We start from the raw sequence: 16366 nt of genomic DNA, 5'->3' as shown, positions 1-16366 counted from the left end.
GAGTTCCTATCTAATTCCTATTTTATAGATTACTTGATTCGTCAATTTATTTATTTAAATATAGATCAAGTAGAGGTATGCACCAAGGGCATGTGAATCTTTTGAGTAGCATAGCCCGATAGATCTAGCAGGGTGATGATAGTGGGTTTGTCTAACTTATTCATCTTTTCCCCCTCAAATCCTTTAATCTAGCTTTTGAAGTCTATATCCATCTCATCTTTATTTTCCCTTTTTATTTGAGTTTCAATTAATAGATCAATGTCAAAATAGCACAATCTTTGGGTTAATGGAATCACAAATACATATTTCATATCATTATTTCTTAAGCTTTATGTAATGACACATTTTCCTATCCTTGCAACAAAGCAAAAACTGCAGTAAGGAGTTCTTAACCAGTTTTTAAGTTACAAAGATAGGTCATCGACACAAATATATTTTTGTACAATTATACGAGGAACAATTATACTCCGGCCATTCCACCCTAAAATGCCTGCAATTTCATCCAGTCATCTACAGCGGCATCAGTCTTCTATGTTTGAAGAACCATAAAAATGTCGAAAAAATGATGGCTCCGCTAACTCCTGTGATAACCAGGACCCATTTGAATGCACCAGCGTTGTTGAACATTGATATCTCAAAGTTCATGCCAAATATACCGGCTACCACTCCAAATATTGCGACGACAAAAGTTGCAGTAGTCAATAGCAGCTCAAACTGTATAAGCTGGTTCCGAACATTATCCTGCAGATAGATTGTGGGCGCTTAAAATACAAAGAGGCTAAGGCCTAAGAGTGAGACATCATAATAAAGCCCCTGAGAATTTTAATATCTCTAAGTCTGTCCAAATACCTTCATTCAACACCATGATCTAGAAGAACAACAATATATAATTGAACATTGCATTGAAGTGGATTGAATCATGACTAGACAATAGGCATGTATTGGCGGTAGCTAATAATTATGCAAATATACAGTATATTGTTCTTATAACTCGCACTCTATGCTACATCAGTACTACCCAGGATGCATCAGAAAAAAATAATAAGTCTATGCCATTTACCCTAAAGAGGAAGACATCTTTCCCAAGAGAGAAGAAAATGAAAAGGAAAAAGAAAGAGTAAGGCCCATACCAGCTGGATATTGATGAAATCTTCTGTATCGTCAATATACTCCTTCAACTGAATTAATACAAGGAAACTGTTAATACCATAGGAGTTGGAGTAGGCAGAAATTTAATATTATGATATACTCCCCCCGTCCCATAATAGATGTCACACTTTCCTTTTTAGTTTGTCCCACAAAAGATGTCACATTTTTTTTAGAAAAAGCTCTCTCTCACATTAATATAAATATACTATTTTCTCTCTCATCTAACACACAAAATAACATCTCCTAAAATCCCGTGCCAATTCCCAAGTGTGTCATCTATTATGGGACGGAGGGAGTACTATATTATACCGAGGTCAGCTTGTTCAGTGTGCTGTCGATAACAACAAAGTAGGCCTCCAACAACATTTCCAGCTCTTCTATATTTTCCGTGGCACTTTCTGAGCTCCTGACACTTTCATGTCTGCTCCTGGCTATGCTAAGGCATTTCTCAAGCTTCCTGCTGCTGTCAGGAGGTGAAGAAACAGGAGAAACAGGAGCAGAGAGAGACAATCCACCATCATTTGATCTATATCCTACCAAGGATTGATCACCATAAAATGAAGACTCCATGCGCCTTTTCTTCTCAGAGAGATACATTTCAGCCATGTCACCATCATCATCCATCAGTTGTTCTATCTCATCCCTGACCTAGATGATAGTGATGCAACTATAAAGGAGCAGAAATAAGAGAGAAAAATAAAATGTAAGATCTAGTTGGACGAGTTGATATAACTAGCTATATACCTTCTGGACTCTCCGTGTCAATGCGACAAGCCTGCTTTTTAGTCTACGAACTCGTTCCAAATTCAGAGTGCTGATTTTTGAAGTAAGTTCATCCAACAGCGGATATGCTTCAATCTCCAATTCTGCTGCCTATCAAAAATGGAAATTTTCCAAATGCACATTCAATTACATTAGACATTTTTACCGTGTCTTGTCAAGCTTCACATTCATACTGGTTTCTTAACAGCTAAATGTTGTTGACTTGTTGTGTTATTAAATTATACAATTCATCCTTAACAGTATGTTTCTATGTACATCCTAAATTTCTAGTTTTCTACCCAAGATAGTCAAAAGTCAGAGTTGCTTCTTTGCATGATTAGTTTCCAGATACTAACAACTAGGATAACAAAGAATTAAACACAGCAAAACATCCAAATTGTATAAAATCCAGAAGACATTCAATTACAAAACCTATATCATGGCATATGTTCCACTGTTCCAGATAGCTGTCAGATAACTAAATTCATGGGTGGGGTATGGAAGAGAAACACTAGATTTCAGGCTTAACCTCCGGAGATACAAAATATATGGCGCATGTTGTGAATGTAAATATTGGTATCCATGAGGCCAGAATGTATATCTACTAGAATCTGGAACACGTGGAAAATCAATTAACTAGAAGATAAAAGAATCAAGTACGCATCATTGCATTGAACTCAAGTTATTAAGTTTTACGGTTTTACCTTACATCAAAAGGAAAATTTTCAATGCTTCATACAACAAATTGTACTTTAATACCAAAATAGATCAAGCGACGAATGATGTAAACAGCTGAGGTTTGCTTGGTCGCTTCCTAAATCACAAAGAACATCCTTTACATATCACTGTCATGCAGCTTAAGCTGTTATCGTTATTGGGAATATGACCTTTTTACTATATATATAAACATAATTTAGTGTTTCTTATCAATTAAGGAAGCAAAAAAGAGATAAACAAAGAGATTTCAGCCAGGACATCCAGCATTCTCTGAACAACATGGTGCTGAGAGACAAGGAAGGATCAAAGGAGCAAGCTCTTTTGACATGTACCTGAGAATCCAAAAATGTACAAGCCGCTTCCAATGCAACTTCAAGGGCTCTGAACTCAAAAGGTAGGTAATCTGGAGATGTGTTTCCAAACATATTGTCAAAATTTCTGCTTCCTCTCCTTCTGCCAGAATCTGGACCTTCAGATTGCTGCCAAACTTCACCTACTCCTGCAGCTTGTAACCGTCTCTGCAATTCCACCACATACTGCAGAACATAGCTATCAAGGGAGTTTAATAGCAAAACCTCATCTGCAGTAATGATGCATCGGATCTGTTCAAGATTTACAACAATCGCTTTCTCTCTGCCGAGGATAGTAGATGGATAAACGAATAATGGGTCTAGTAATCTTAGATCACGTGCAGGGAGATCACATCGACGCATCATACTGAACTTGTCAACCTCAATCACTTGGGAATTCCCTGTTACATCAACACGTATCCAGGACCGAAGGCCTTGCCCACGCTTTTTCAGGCCTGAAACATCAACTCCCTGAAATGGGATACGGCCAGAGGCAGATGCCCTGTATGAATTGTCTCTCAGATTTATAGCAGACGCAGGTTTTGGTGGGAGCAGACGTTCTTTGAGGTCTGCCATCACCGAACAGATTCCTCAACTACAGAAGAAAATATACGGCAGGTGAGTTACAAAATTGGAGAATGAAATATAGATCACCACGTACAGGCTGCAGCACATTTTAGAAAACACTATCAAGTATCAACAAAGTCCAGTCTGAGGCTAGGCTTTAGACATGGTGAAAGCGTAAACCTAAAACTGATATACATGACTACATGATATTAAGAGGTCCAGATTTTTGTGTTGTTTCTGTGTCAAAATGTAGCATAAATGTCTTAAGAAAGGTACTACTTTCTCCTACTTATTCTGAAAAGCCCAATCTTCACTAAAAAACTAAGCAAGCAGTCTTTCCCTGCCTCTCTTTCTTATCTTGCAATAGAAGAGATCTTGTGGCTAATATCTTTTCCTTTATCTCTATATCTTTCTCTAATCTCTACAATTCTTCGAAACATATTCATGCTTTCCATTGCATTTTTCATGCTAATTGATCACATACAACATTTTTTTTCTCATCGCCACCTTAAACAAAAAAACAAACTATCTTTTCGTTAGAAACTCCGTAGAAATGACCATATAACCCCTTTTTTTCTCTGGAGACAAACAAACGCATTCATGTTTTCCATGGCATTTTTCATCCTAATATATCACACAAACATATTTTTTCATCAGAAACCCCCCAAAACAACCATATTACACATGAATAATTGAATACCACAAATTATACAATCAACAATAAGTTACTATTAAGCTAAAAGCAGTGTCAAACAAGCCAATAATCAAACTAAAATTAGAGCCACATAGTCATCGAAAAGTGTAATATTCTCCCGTCAACAGACCAAAGGCAGGAAGTGAGACAGAATCAACACAAACACGATTCAGAAACAAACAGTAAACAAAAATAATTAGTCCAACGAGAGGTAACTCACAAGCACTCGCAATATTGATGTAAAACAATTACAGCAGCAAAGCAAGCATCCGAAGGAAGAAAATTAGGGTTTCTCCAATGAGTAGATGAATCCGAATCCAGAGTCAGACAAAATAAAGAGAAACTTACACGAACATATTTCCTACGGAAAAAGCGCGGCTGCAGATGGACTGAAAAAGTGAGTGGGGTTCGGGAATTACCTGAATCGTGAGGATTGGTGGCGACGGAAATGATGGGATGTAACTTTATAACGGTGAAAGAAGGAAACAATCTAATGATGAGTTACTGGTTACTGATGTTTTATGATTCTTACGTTGATTTTATTATTTAATCTACAAATTTTAATTAATAAAAATACATATCTAAAGTAAAATGAAGAAATTGTTATCTATTCCCTGGATTCTGGGGTGGGGGCCCAACTCCTATGCACACTTGATTTATGATTGTATATATCTATGTATTTGAATTAAAATAGAAAAAAAAAACATATCTGATCTGTTTTGAATTAAAAGAGAAAGAGAAGTAGAAACTAAACTGAAACCATCTCAGTTTTATACAAAAAAAATGCATCGTTTAAATATTTATAAAGAATATACCTTAATAATTATATTCACAATGCTAAGTCGTAGATTAGCCGAGATATATAAGTATAGGAATAAACGAGCTATGAATTTTGATTATTCATTGTTAAGTAGTAAGTATCCAAATTAGCATAAACTATATAGTTATAACTAAAAATCGATCATTCTCAAAAAACTAGTACTATGATTTTATTTTATCCTATTCTAGTTCTAGTAGTAGTACACGCTTGTAGTAATGGAGGCGTAAGTTATTGAATGTCTTCAAGTTGACCTGCACCCAAGTAGAAATTTGAATTTATTTGGTCATATTCCCACCGTCTCACGTTAGCTGCCACATTTCTTTTCTACGGTTGTTCTAAAAAAATAATACTCCCTACATCCCGCAATAAGAGTCTTATTTAATTATGACACGTATTTTAAGAAATGTAAAGAGAAGTAGTTGAATAAGTTAATGGAATATGTCTGTCTCAATGGTCTCCCTCCGTTTTTTAAAAATAACAACTATTTTCATTTTGGGTCATTCCTTAAAAATAAAAACTTTAGAATCTTTCTATTTTAGGACATGTACCACACAATCCACTAACTCTACTTTCACTAATTTTTCTCTTCCTCTCTCTTACTTTCCTCATCTTTCTTTTCCTCTCTCTTACTTTACCAATTCTTCTCACTTATTTTACCAATTGTGCATTAAAACCCGTGTCATTTCAAATATTTCTATTTTGAATTCGAAGAGAGTATTTGATTATGCCACAGGTTTTAAGAAATGTAAAGAGAAGTAGGTTGGATAAGTTAATGGAATATGTGTCTCACTTATATATATATTAGTTTTAGAGTAAAGGCCAAAACTAGTCCTGAACATATGCTCATTTTACGATTTTTGTCCTATACTTTATCTTTTGAATTCTTGCATCTCGAACATTTCAACTCGGATCACAATTGGTCCTACACTAACAGTTCCGTCAATTTTTAAACGGTCAACGGTTTTAACCCAATTTTGATCGATTAAAGCTGTTAATTATGATTGTTAACTCACTAATCTGAAACAGAGTAATCTGGAAAAAAAAGCTGGAAAAAAACACCCCAATCCCCAATTAAAATACATCTACTTACAATAAATTCAACAACAAATCCACATGTGTCCCCCAAAAACTCAAACTCTAAATACAAATCCACCTATGTTTACTGTCAAACCACAACAAATCCAAATGTTCCCCCACAAACACTAATCAAACCTAATCCAAGCACTTTTAATTAAAGATTTTACCTTCATGATAAGGAGCTTGATGCCGTAGATTACGTCTCGGAGATGGTAGAGTTTCAGTCCGAGGTGGTGGTGGCGGCGGTCGATTTTGAGACGCAGGTGGTGGTGGCGGTCGACTATCAGTCGGGGTCGGTGTATTTTTACTCGGATGAGGTGGATTTTCAGTGGAAGGACCAGCTTCATTTGCATCTGAAGGAATGGGCTTGGAGTGTAGCCCCTTCTTCCTCCTCTCGAACGTCCACCGTCAGTCGCGAGGTCACCGTAGCAGCGGAAATACGAGTACTAGACATACCAGCTCGTCTCCTTATCCTTGTCGTTCTCCTTCTCCTTGTCGTTCCCCTTTTCCATTTAGGATTTCTTCGTTTGGGCGACAAAATAGGGTTAGTCAAGTACAAGGCTTCGTCGAGAACTACTCTAATCCCTCGTCCAGGAATGGGATTCGCCGTCCGATTCGCCGACGATCGAAGTGAGGGGGAGGGGGAGGGAGAGGGAGGGTGAGGGAGGAGACGATTCGATTTTTTGCTAAGTGTTTGTTTTAATTTCATTTTGTTTTTAATATATTTGTTTTTAATAATCTGTTTTATTTTATTAAACAATAAATTAGAATAATAATTAATGATATAATTAGTGAGTTAAAAATCATAATTAACAGCTCTAATCGGTCAAAATCGGGTTAAAACCGTTGACCGCTTAAAAATTGACGGAACTGTTAGTGTAGAACCAATTGTAATCCGAGTTTAAATGTTCAGGATGCAAAAAATTTAAAAGATAAAGTATAGGACCAAAATTGTAAAATGAACATATATGTCTAGGACCAATTTTGGCCTTTACTTTTAGTTTTATAACAAAATGTGAGTTGAATAAATTGGTGGAATGTAAGACCTACTTACCATTTAAGATAAAATTGAAATAGGACTCTTATTGTGAGAGAACGAAAAGACAAAATATGATTCTTGTTGTTAGATGGAGGGAGTAATAAATATTTAAAGTGAGAGAGAAAATAATGTTGAGAAAAGTATTCTATATATTATGATCTCTCTTACATTACTATCTCTTTATTTTAACTATGAGTATCATTTTTTAAAGAGTGCTAAAAAGAAGTGACTCAAGTAATGTTGGACGGATGAAGTATTAGTGTTAATACGTGAAAAAATGGTCAGTTTTATAAGTTGTGTACGAAAATAACATACTACTACTATTTTATAAGAAAAATTAAGTGCTACTACCCATGTCCCGCATTAATTGCCAAATTTACTTTTCTGCACTCGTTTTGTAAAAATGATAATAAATAGTTAAATTCGAGAAATAGTAAAATAAGAGAGAATAGGGTAGAGAAGAGTTTTCTTTACATTATTCTCTCGCTTACTTTACCATTTCTCGACTTTAACTATTTATTATCATTTTTACAAAATGAGTACAGAAAAGTAAATGTGACTATTGAAGTAAATTATTCTTTTAGTCGGACATGTCATGAAGGGATTGGAAATTGCACTTGGTCACACACGTATAATAGTACTCCCTCCATCCCACTATACGTGTTCCATTTTGACCCGGTATGAAGTTAACAAATGTAAAGGAAAGTGAGTTGGTACGTGAACCCCATGTTTATGGAGTATTATTTTTATAATATAATGTGAGAGGGAAATGAGTTAGTGAAATGTAGAGTTCATTACCAAAATAGTAAAAGTGAAGTGAGACCATTAATAAAGAACGGACCAAAATAGAAAATTGGGACACAAGGAGGGAGTACCACTTTATGCAATAAAATAGTGATACTTTTCTCAATTAATTAAATAGGGTAAACATAATTTTTACCCAAATTTTGGACTTCCTTTTATACAGTATCTCATACTTCAACTATTGACGAATCAGTACTCATGCTATTATTTAAAAAAAAATTCAAATCTAGATTGACATAGCACAGGTGATGCGTGCTTCGAAATGGAGTATGTGAAATGAATATAATGTTCATTCACCTTGTTCGATGCAGGTAAAACTTATCCTCGTAGAACTTTACAACAATTGAGTGCATATTCATTTCAGAATTTATGTTTAAGCACAGTGTTGAGCTAGTGCTAATCAAGAAAAATATTGCAAAAGATATTTCAACGGCTGAGGATATAATGTGGCTGGTTAATTATTACAGCAATAGCAATATTAGTTTACGACTCTATTGACCTCAGGTAAGAGAGCTGGCAACATCGATCACAAACCGGTATTTCACATCCTTCTTCACCAGCCGGTCTAGGGCCTCGTTGCAGTAGTTAATAGGAATCAGCTCGATCTCGGGGTAAACCTTGTGGGAAGCACAAAAGTCCAGCATTTCTTGTGTCTGTTTAGTTCCACCTGTTAAACTTCCCGTAATTGTTTTTGCGCCTATAAAAAATCGTGTGTCAGTAATGGAGGTCGAGAGCAGAAGTAGTCAACCATGTTAGTCGTACCTAAGTTCAGGCTTCCCGGATGGAACTTCACTTCGCTTGGGAATCCAACCAAAACAAGAACGCCCATGGTCTTCAGCAGTGATAGGTATAAATCGAAAGATGTACCTCCGGATGCTGTGTTTATGATGAAATCAAGTGATTTTTCCATAGCCTGCACCGAGATGGTAAATAATCTCATCAGCCATGGAACTAAACTTCTTGCTCCTCTTTCAAAGCTAGGATGATAAGATTTTACCTTCATCTCCTTTTCATCCGAAGAGATGACAAAATGATCTGCCCCGAGGAGATTCAATGCCTCGTCCTTCTTGGTAATGGAGGTGCTGAAAACTGTAACTTTCAACCCAAAAGCCTTGCCAAACTTGACGGCTAAATGGCCAAGCCCGCCTAGCCCAATAACCCCTAAGGATTTTCCGGGTTGATTCATGTTATGCCGCACCATGGGGGTGTAAACAGTAATTCCAGCACATAGCAACGGCGCTGCTAACTGTGGAGGAATGTTCTCAGGTATCCTGAAGCAGTACCTACAGAAGAGAATTAGTTAGTTTAGAGTTATATTTCTTAGTTTCTTTACATCTAACACAATTACCTTTCATGAACTACAATGTAGCTAGAATATCCTCCTTTAGTGATGGTACCATCGACATCTACGCCATCAAATGTGAAGACGGATCCCTTGGCACAATGTACTTCTATTCCACTATCACAATACTCGCACTGCCTGCAAGAGTTTACATAAGTTCCCACCCCCACATGCTCACCAACTTTAAAGCGATCAACGTTTGATCCCACCTCCTTGACAATCCCAACAATCTCATGCCTACCAAGTACGGGGATTAGATGTGTCAGTCCATAGACACAGGCAAATTATATCTAAATTACTCCGAAACATCCATACCCGGGTACCAAAGGATAATTCGAATGACCCATTACGTTTCTAGTCCAGGCAACATCAGCATAACAAACTCCACAGTATAAAATGCTTATAGAAATATCATCAGCACCAACAGACCTGCACAGATATCATCATGATAGAGATAGAGCGGAACAACGCAAAATTTCACAGCCAAGAATAGGGAAAGATAAAAATCTGGCAACTGTGGGACTAAAACAAAGAGACAAAGCAAGGCTGTTGATTTAGATCACACATAAGCAAATATAAATCCAAGATAAGTAAAAGATTAGAGAGATAGAAAGATACCTGCGACTAAATTGGTAAGGAGAGAGAGTTCCAGAGGAATCTCTGGCTGCCCATCCAAGGCAATCACCATTTGCACTGGCCATTTCACTCTGTAAGCCTAAAGCCACATTAGTCTTTAAAATGTATTGGTAAGAATTCAAATATATCTGCACCAAGTCACTCCGACTAATTTTCTTTTACTCCAAAACACTTACATGGTTTTTTTTCAAATATATCTTTGTAATATCTCATACTACAAATATTTTTTCTCCCATCAGAATCCTCAATTAACCAGTTACACCCAACTATTGTACATTAATCTTTTGAAGAATCAATTCCAAGTACTAAATCTAGGACCAGTGACAGTCTTTCCAAATCCCAAGATTAAATCAGCTAACAGATAAAAGAAACAATCTGTGATATTTAAAGTTACTTTCCCAATTCATTCTCCAAAGACAACCAAACACATGCATATAGCAGACTGAAGTAGTCTTCCAATACAATCAATTAACTAAAATCCCAAATAGCAGCGTAACAAAGTGATTAATATTTTGAAAAACATCTAAATGCATGATCGGTGCAAGATATGGTGAAACCAACATAGTCACCAAAAGCAATAAATTAACCCTTTTTCTCACACTGCTCTTCAATAGACCGAACCAGGAGGTGCAACAAATTCAACACAAATACGCAGTGAGAAGTCGATAACATTTACAAAATCATAGAAATCACTGATACTATTAAGGAAGGAAATTACTGATTTATCGACCGAGTGGATCAAAGCTGTCGATAAACCGAATCATGATTCAAATAAATTCAGACAAGTAGTCCTAGTCAAAGTACACCTGCAAATGGATTAAGATTTGATTAGTAAATTACCTGAATCGGAAGGCAAATCGATGAGTCTGGGAAGCGGGAACGACGACTTCTATTGGATGAGACGAAACAAGTGAAATGAGAGTTGCAGAAGGACTAGGAAACCAGATATATTTAATTTATGTTTCTTGTTCTGTTGTTATTGGTCGGTCCACTATATTAGCCTAAATAATTTTTTTGGTCTTATATACTACTTCAACTAAGTTGAATCATACTCCCTCCGTCCCACAAGAATATGTATTATTTTCTTTTTAGTTTGTCCCACAACAATATACATTTTCCAATTTTGCAAACTCATTTTGCAAACTCATTTTTCTCACTAACAATATTTTAATTACTTTTTCTTTCTACCTCTCTCTTACTTTACCAATTTGCATTAAAACTCGTGCCGAACCCAAAGTGCATATTCTTGGAGAACGGAAGGAGTATTATTTTTGGATTTCCCAAATAAGTTAAGTCGTTTTTTTTCTATAAAAAAATAAAACATCTAATCACTCTTATATTATTTCATTATCTACTTTACTCTCTCTTTATACTTCCTACTTTATTCTTCTACACTTTTCAACACAATTTCTTAATATCTGCGTCCAAAAGTTTTGATTCAACTTAGTTAGGACGGAGAGAGTATTAATTGTCTCGAAAAATATATTTTGGTCCAAACTTAACTTTTTTCCATTAAAACTAGCGGTTAAACGTCTTTGACCAAATTAATATCTTAATTTTAAACTAATTAACTATAACTTAATTAATTTAATATTAAAATTCAATAAAAAAAATTACTTCAAATAAAAATTGATTAAATTAAAAGAAAATTCACTTAAATATAAATTTGATTCATATATAATATCTATGTAAAACTTTGTGAAAAAAAGAGAAGTTTTTCATTAATCATGAGTATTTTACTATAATAGGTATTTCCACATTCTTGAGTGGTACGGGATTTTAGGAGGAGTTGTTAGGTGAAGAAAGTAGAGAGAGAAAAATATTTGAATATTTTAAAGAGTAGAGAGGAAGAAGGAATTTGTTTCCAAATATATAAACTAGACATCTTGAGTGAGACAAATTAAAAATAAAATATGGGCATCTTGAATGGGACGGAGGGAGTATAAATTTATAAAGTAATTTTGTGACTATTCGTGGAAAACAAATTTCCTTTTTGTTTTTATTCTAAGTAAATTTCCTTTTAATTTAATCAATTTTTATTTTAAGTAATTTTTTTTTAAATTTAATATTAAATTAATTAGGTTATAATTAAGTGATTAATTTGGTCAAACACATTTGACTGTTAGTTTTAATAGAAAAAGTTAAGTTTGGATAAAAACATATTGTTTTGGACCAAAAGGCCCACTTAATGTTAGGACCAAAAATGATTTTTTTGACTATGTTTATTATCAGCAACTGTTCAATCCAACTCAACTCAACCATCCACTTTTTCAATATTTAATTAATTTTATCTCCCTCACATCATCTTCCACATTATTAATATTCATCCAATCCAATCAAACATTTTTTTGATGGTTTATCAATGACCACCCAACTACATCATTATATATTTATTTTTATTATTTTTTATAAGAATACCATTACATGAAATATTGCTATTACACAATAAAATGTAGTATAACAAAACACAATAAATGATAAACTAAAAATTATAAATACAAACAAATAAAAAACATGAAATTATACTATAGCAAATTATAAGAAGAAGGATTTTATAAGGAGAAACGATGAGATATTTATAGAGGATGAAAAATTATAAATTCGGTATAACTTTTATAATTTTTTTTAATATAATATATAAAAGATAAATAAATTTTTTTAAAAATATCAACCAATGAAATTATGCCATTTTGCACAACCTCATCGACTGAATCATCAGAATGACGTAGGCAACCAAATGGTTGGAGTTTGCCCTCCATGCAGTTAAAGGGAGAGGGAGACCAACAATTTCATTTTTTTCTTTTTCCTTTTTTTAATTGTGTAATGACACGGAGGTCGGCTTCCACCAATCGATAAACTTGGTCTTCTATTTATATCACAAAAATAACATTTGGGTTAAATTATACTCCGTCCGTCCACCAATACAATGAGAGTTTTGATCCAGCACAAGTTTTAAGAAATGTAGTACTACAATGTTGGTTGAAAAGGTTACTGAAAGGTGGATCTTATTTTTATAAATTATTTTTATAATAAAATTTGAATGAGATAAAATTAATGGAATGTGGGGTCTATTTCCAAAAGTAGTAAAAAGCAAAATGAGAAGTTTATTGGTGGACGGACGAAAATGGCAAAATGGAAAGTTTATTGGTGGACAGAGGGAATAGTTGACTAAAGTCGCTTTTGGTTTTACACATGTGGTCGTTTTACGAAGTTGGTTCAAAACATTCACTTTTTGAAAATTGACTCCCAAACAAATAAAAACGCCGTCGAAGTAATCAATATTTTAACGGTTTAATCAAAAATTAAAGATCAACGCCTGATTAACGATATTATGAACTAATGGCATAATTAACTAAAATAAAAATAAATAAATAAATAAAAGAAATTACCCACTTCTTCTTGTTTTCTTCGTTGTCTTTTCCTCCACTGTTGCTCACGCGGAGCCGCCGCCAGCCTTACACCGGCTTCACTTGGCCTTCACTCTCCTCGCATCCCCTGTCTAAATATAAATTAATTTTTTTAAAAAATTAAAGAAATATTCTCCCTCCATTTCCTAAAAATAGGCACATGTTTTAATGAAAAATTGATAAAGCAAGATAGAGTAAGAGAAAAAATAGGCCTTGACTCTCCCTCGCTCTCCTCGCATCCCCCGTCTAGATATAAATTAATTTAAAAAAATTAAAAAAATACTCCATCCGTTTTCTAAAAATAGGCACATGTTTTAATGCAAAAATGCAAAATTGGTAAATTAAGAGAGAGTGAGAGAAAAAATGGATAAAATAAGTGAGATGAAGAAATAAAGTAGTGTAATTAGTGTTAGTGGATTGCATGGTCTATTTCCTAAAATAAAATTTTTCATTTTTAGAAAACAGACTAAAAAGGAAAGAGTTTCTATTTTTAAGAAACGAAGAAAGTATCTAATACCGTAAAGTACTAAATAAATAACTTCATTTAGATTTTTAATAATGAACAATAAAATGAAGATCAAGATTTTTTTTCTAGATAATTGATTGGCATTTTATAAAGATCAATAATGATTTAGGGTTTACGGGAGAGTGAAAAACGGATAAAGTAAGAGAAATGAAGAAAAAAATAGTAAAATTAGTATTAGTGGATTGTAGGGTTCATTTTCTAAAATAGAAAATTTAAAAAAATTATACTTTTAAGGAACGGACTAAAATGGATATAATTTCTTTTTTAGAGCATCTCCAATAGCGATGAGCGCACCAGCTAGCCGATTCTTGGCGCTCGCCGGTCCGCTCGTCGAACCATTGCAGCCGGCGAGCGCCAAATCGGCGAGAAAAACGGCGAGCGCACGCCGATTCCTGAGCGCTCGGCGATGCGCTGGGCCGATCTCTTGGCCGCCATTGCAGGCTCCAGATCGGCGAGTGGGATTTTTTTTTATTTAATTTTTGAAACACTATATATACGCGATTTGGACGTCATTTTCGTTTGCACCACTTGTTTTAACGAGTAATCTCTCTATCTTAATTTTTGTACAAGAGCAACAACGCGAAATGGAGCACAACAACGAGCCTACTCTAGGGACGAGCGGGTTTCAAACTCCGACGGTACCCGCGGGAGGTGGATGGGGTCGGATGCCTGGGTACTACTACCCTTGGCAGCAGATGATGCCCGGGGTGGCATCCGGGGGTGGTATGCCGGGATGACATGGGATGCCGGGGGGTCCGGCGATGCAGGGCGGGCCGGCGGTTTCGGGCGGGCAGGGGGACCGGGGATGCAACCCCCTATGCCGATGATGTCGGGGTGGACACCCGGGATGCAGATGACGCCAGGGTACCCGGGGATGCAGGGGATGCCGGGGGGGATAACGTCTATCGCCCCAGTCTTGATTTTGCTACTGCTGCTTCGCACACATCGACCCCAGCGGAGATGCAGTTCACTAGGTTTGAGACCTTCTCCTTAGAGGAGTTGGGACTAGATCTCGGGGATGCAGACACTCCCGTTCAAACGGGGGGAGTAGGGCGGGGTCGGGGCGTGCCCAAGAAGAAGAAGGGGAAGAGGGTGGTCGGCAAGTCGTCGCAGCCAGCTGGTGACGACAGCTCGGCACGGAGGAAGTGGACGGACGCGGAGAACGTCATGCTGTCCAAGGGGTGGGTGAGTGTTTGTGATGATCCCCTCGCCTCGAACAATCAGAAGATCGTCAACTTGTGGGCTAAGATAGCAGCAGCCTACAAGGCATTTTGCCCGGAGGGGAGGCCACGCAGCGGGGAGGAGTGCCGGAAGGGGTAGACCGAATCCGGCAAGGGGTCTCCCGATTTTCGGGCTTGTACACCAACGCCCTCCGAATGCAGTCCAGTGGCCAAACTAACGAGGACTGCAAGAGGATGGCGGAGAAAGAGTTCCCCGTGCCCGGGCTTTACAAGGAGTTCACCTACTGGAACTGCTACCTGGTGCTAATGGACTCCGAGAAGTGTCGGGCAGGAGTCGATGCTGGCTGGCCGAAGAAGCAGAGCCTGAACTATACCGGTGATTACGCGGCGGCAGCAGCGGCGGTTCCCACGACCTCCCCGAAGATGCGCAAGAGACCCCGTCCCCTCCCGTATTTACTCGCCGCACTTGTCCGGTTGGTCAAAGGCGGGCGCAACGGGCTCGCCAGAGGTCCGAGGAGATCCAGTCACCATCCCCCACTGTTGGCGCGTCAACAAACGCGGGCACAGATGTACAAGGTCATATCTGACTGGAAGAATGCCACTGACCCCGAGGAGATTAGTGTTTTTCACGCACTGCTCGTGAGTATGCGAGCCGATTTGACTGCCGTCGCGGCACAGGTGGGGGGCTCAGACGCCGCAGATTTGGGGGTCCCGGATAGCGGCGACAACGGCGACGACGACGAGGAGTGAGGCGGAGGCGGGGGGGGGGGGGGGGGGCTCGTGCGTGGAGTAGGAGTTTTTTTTAAATTAATGTAATTTTTTTTGTTAATGTACTTTTATTAATTAATGTACTTTTTAAAATTTTAATATTATTATTGAATTTTCCCGTATATGTGTTGTAAATTTAATTTCGTATTTTGTGTGATTGTTAATTATTCATTTTTAATAATTTTGTTTATTGTGGCTGGGCTATTGCTTGTCCAGTTGCTTGTCCTGATGATGTGGCAGGAGGAGTTTTAGTGCTGATGATGTGGCATGAGGAGTTTGTGGCTGAGCTATGGCTGGATTATTTTTATTGGAGATGCTCTAAATGGAGGTAGTCTGTTGTTTGAAATTAATGGGAAAAAGAATGATTACAACTTCGACTTTTTACTTTTGTGTAATACAATAATAACGTCTATGGCAATTTTAAGATATTAAAATTGTACTAAAAGTATGAATAAAAGAAATAGCTCTAACATGACTTAACGTTGATCAATATGGTATATCTTACGGAAATCACCATATTGTATATC

At 36.8% G+C, this 16366-nt stretch overlaps 2 protein-coding genes across 3 annotated transcripts; both read right to left on the bottom strand.

Moving 5' to 3' along the window:
- Positions 1 to 283: 283 nt before the first annotated feature.
- LOC121741957 (magnesium transporter MRS2-1-like) lies at positions 284 to 4744 on the bottom strand. The gene is made up of 6 exons (XM_042134946.1): positions 4588 to 4744; positions 2961 to 3573; positions 1894 to 2022; positions 1459 to 1797; positions 1131 to 1178; positions 284 to 741 (listed from the first exon to the last, which is right to left on the bottom strand). The coding sequence occupies exons 2-6, from the start codon at positions 3552 to 3554 to the stop codon at positions 511 to 513; spliced, it is 1341 nt and encodes a 446-aa protein (XP_041990880.1). The 5' UTR covers positions 3555 to 3573; positions 4588 to 4744; the 3' UTR covers positions 284 to 510.
- Positions 4745 to 8251: 3507 nt separating this feature from the next.
- LOC121742327 (probable cinnamyl alcohol dehydrogenase 1) lies at positions 8252 to 10936 on the bottom strand. 2 transcript variants are annotated; one of them, XM_042135438.1, is made up of 7 exons: positions 10798 to 10936; positions 9940 to 10028; positions 9637 to 9750; positions 9328 to 9558; positions 8977 to 9262; positions 8742 to 8892; positions 8252 to 8676 (listed from the first exon to the last, which is right to left on the bottom strand). In XM_042135438.1, exons 2-7 carry the CDS (start codon positions 10020 to 10022, stop codon positions 8480 to 8482), a joined length of 1062 nt encoding a protein of 353 aa, XP_041991372.1. In that variant the 5' UTR covers positions 10023 to 10028; positions 10798 to 10936; the 3' UTR covers positions 8252 to 8479. The 2 variants fall into 2 exon arrangements, with proteins under 2 accessions (XP_041991372.1, XP_041991371.1); XM_042135437.1 differs by having other exon boundaries at positions 9940 to 10036; positions 10798 to 10930.
- Between the last annotated feature and the right edge of the window lie 5430 nt (positions 10937 to 16366).

Source organism: Salvia splendens, chromosome 7 (assembly GCF_004379255.2).
Source record: "Salvia splendens isolate huo1 chromosome 7, SspV2, whole genome shotgun sequence".
Classification (NCBI taxonomy): Eukaryota; Viridiplantae; Streptophyta; class Magnoliopsida; order Lamiales; family Lamiaceae; genus Salvia; species Salvia splendens.
The sequence above is the reverse complement of the archived record's forward strand: the minus strand, read 5'-3'. Positions and strand labels throughout refer to the sequence as shown.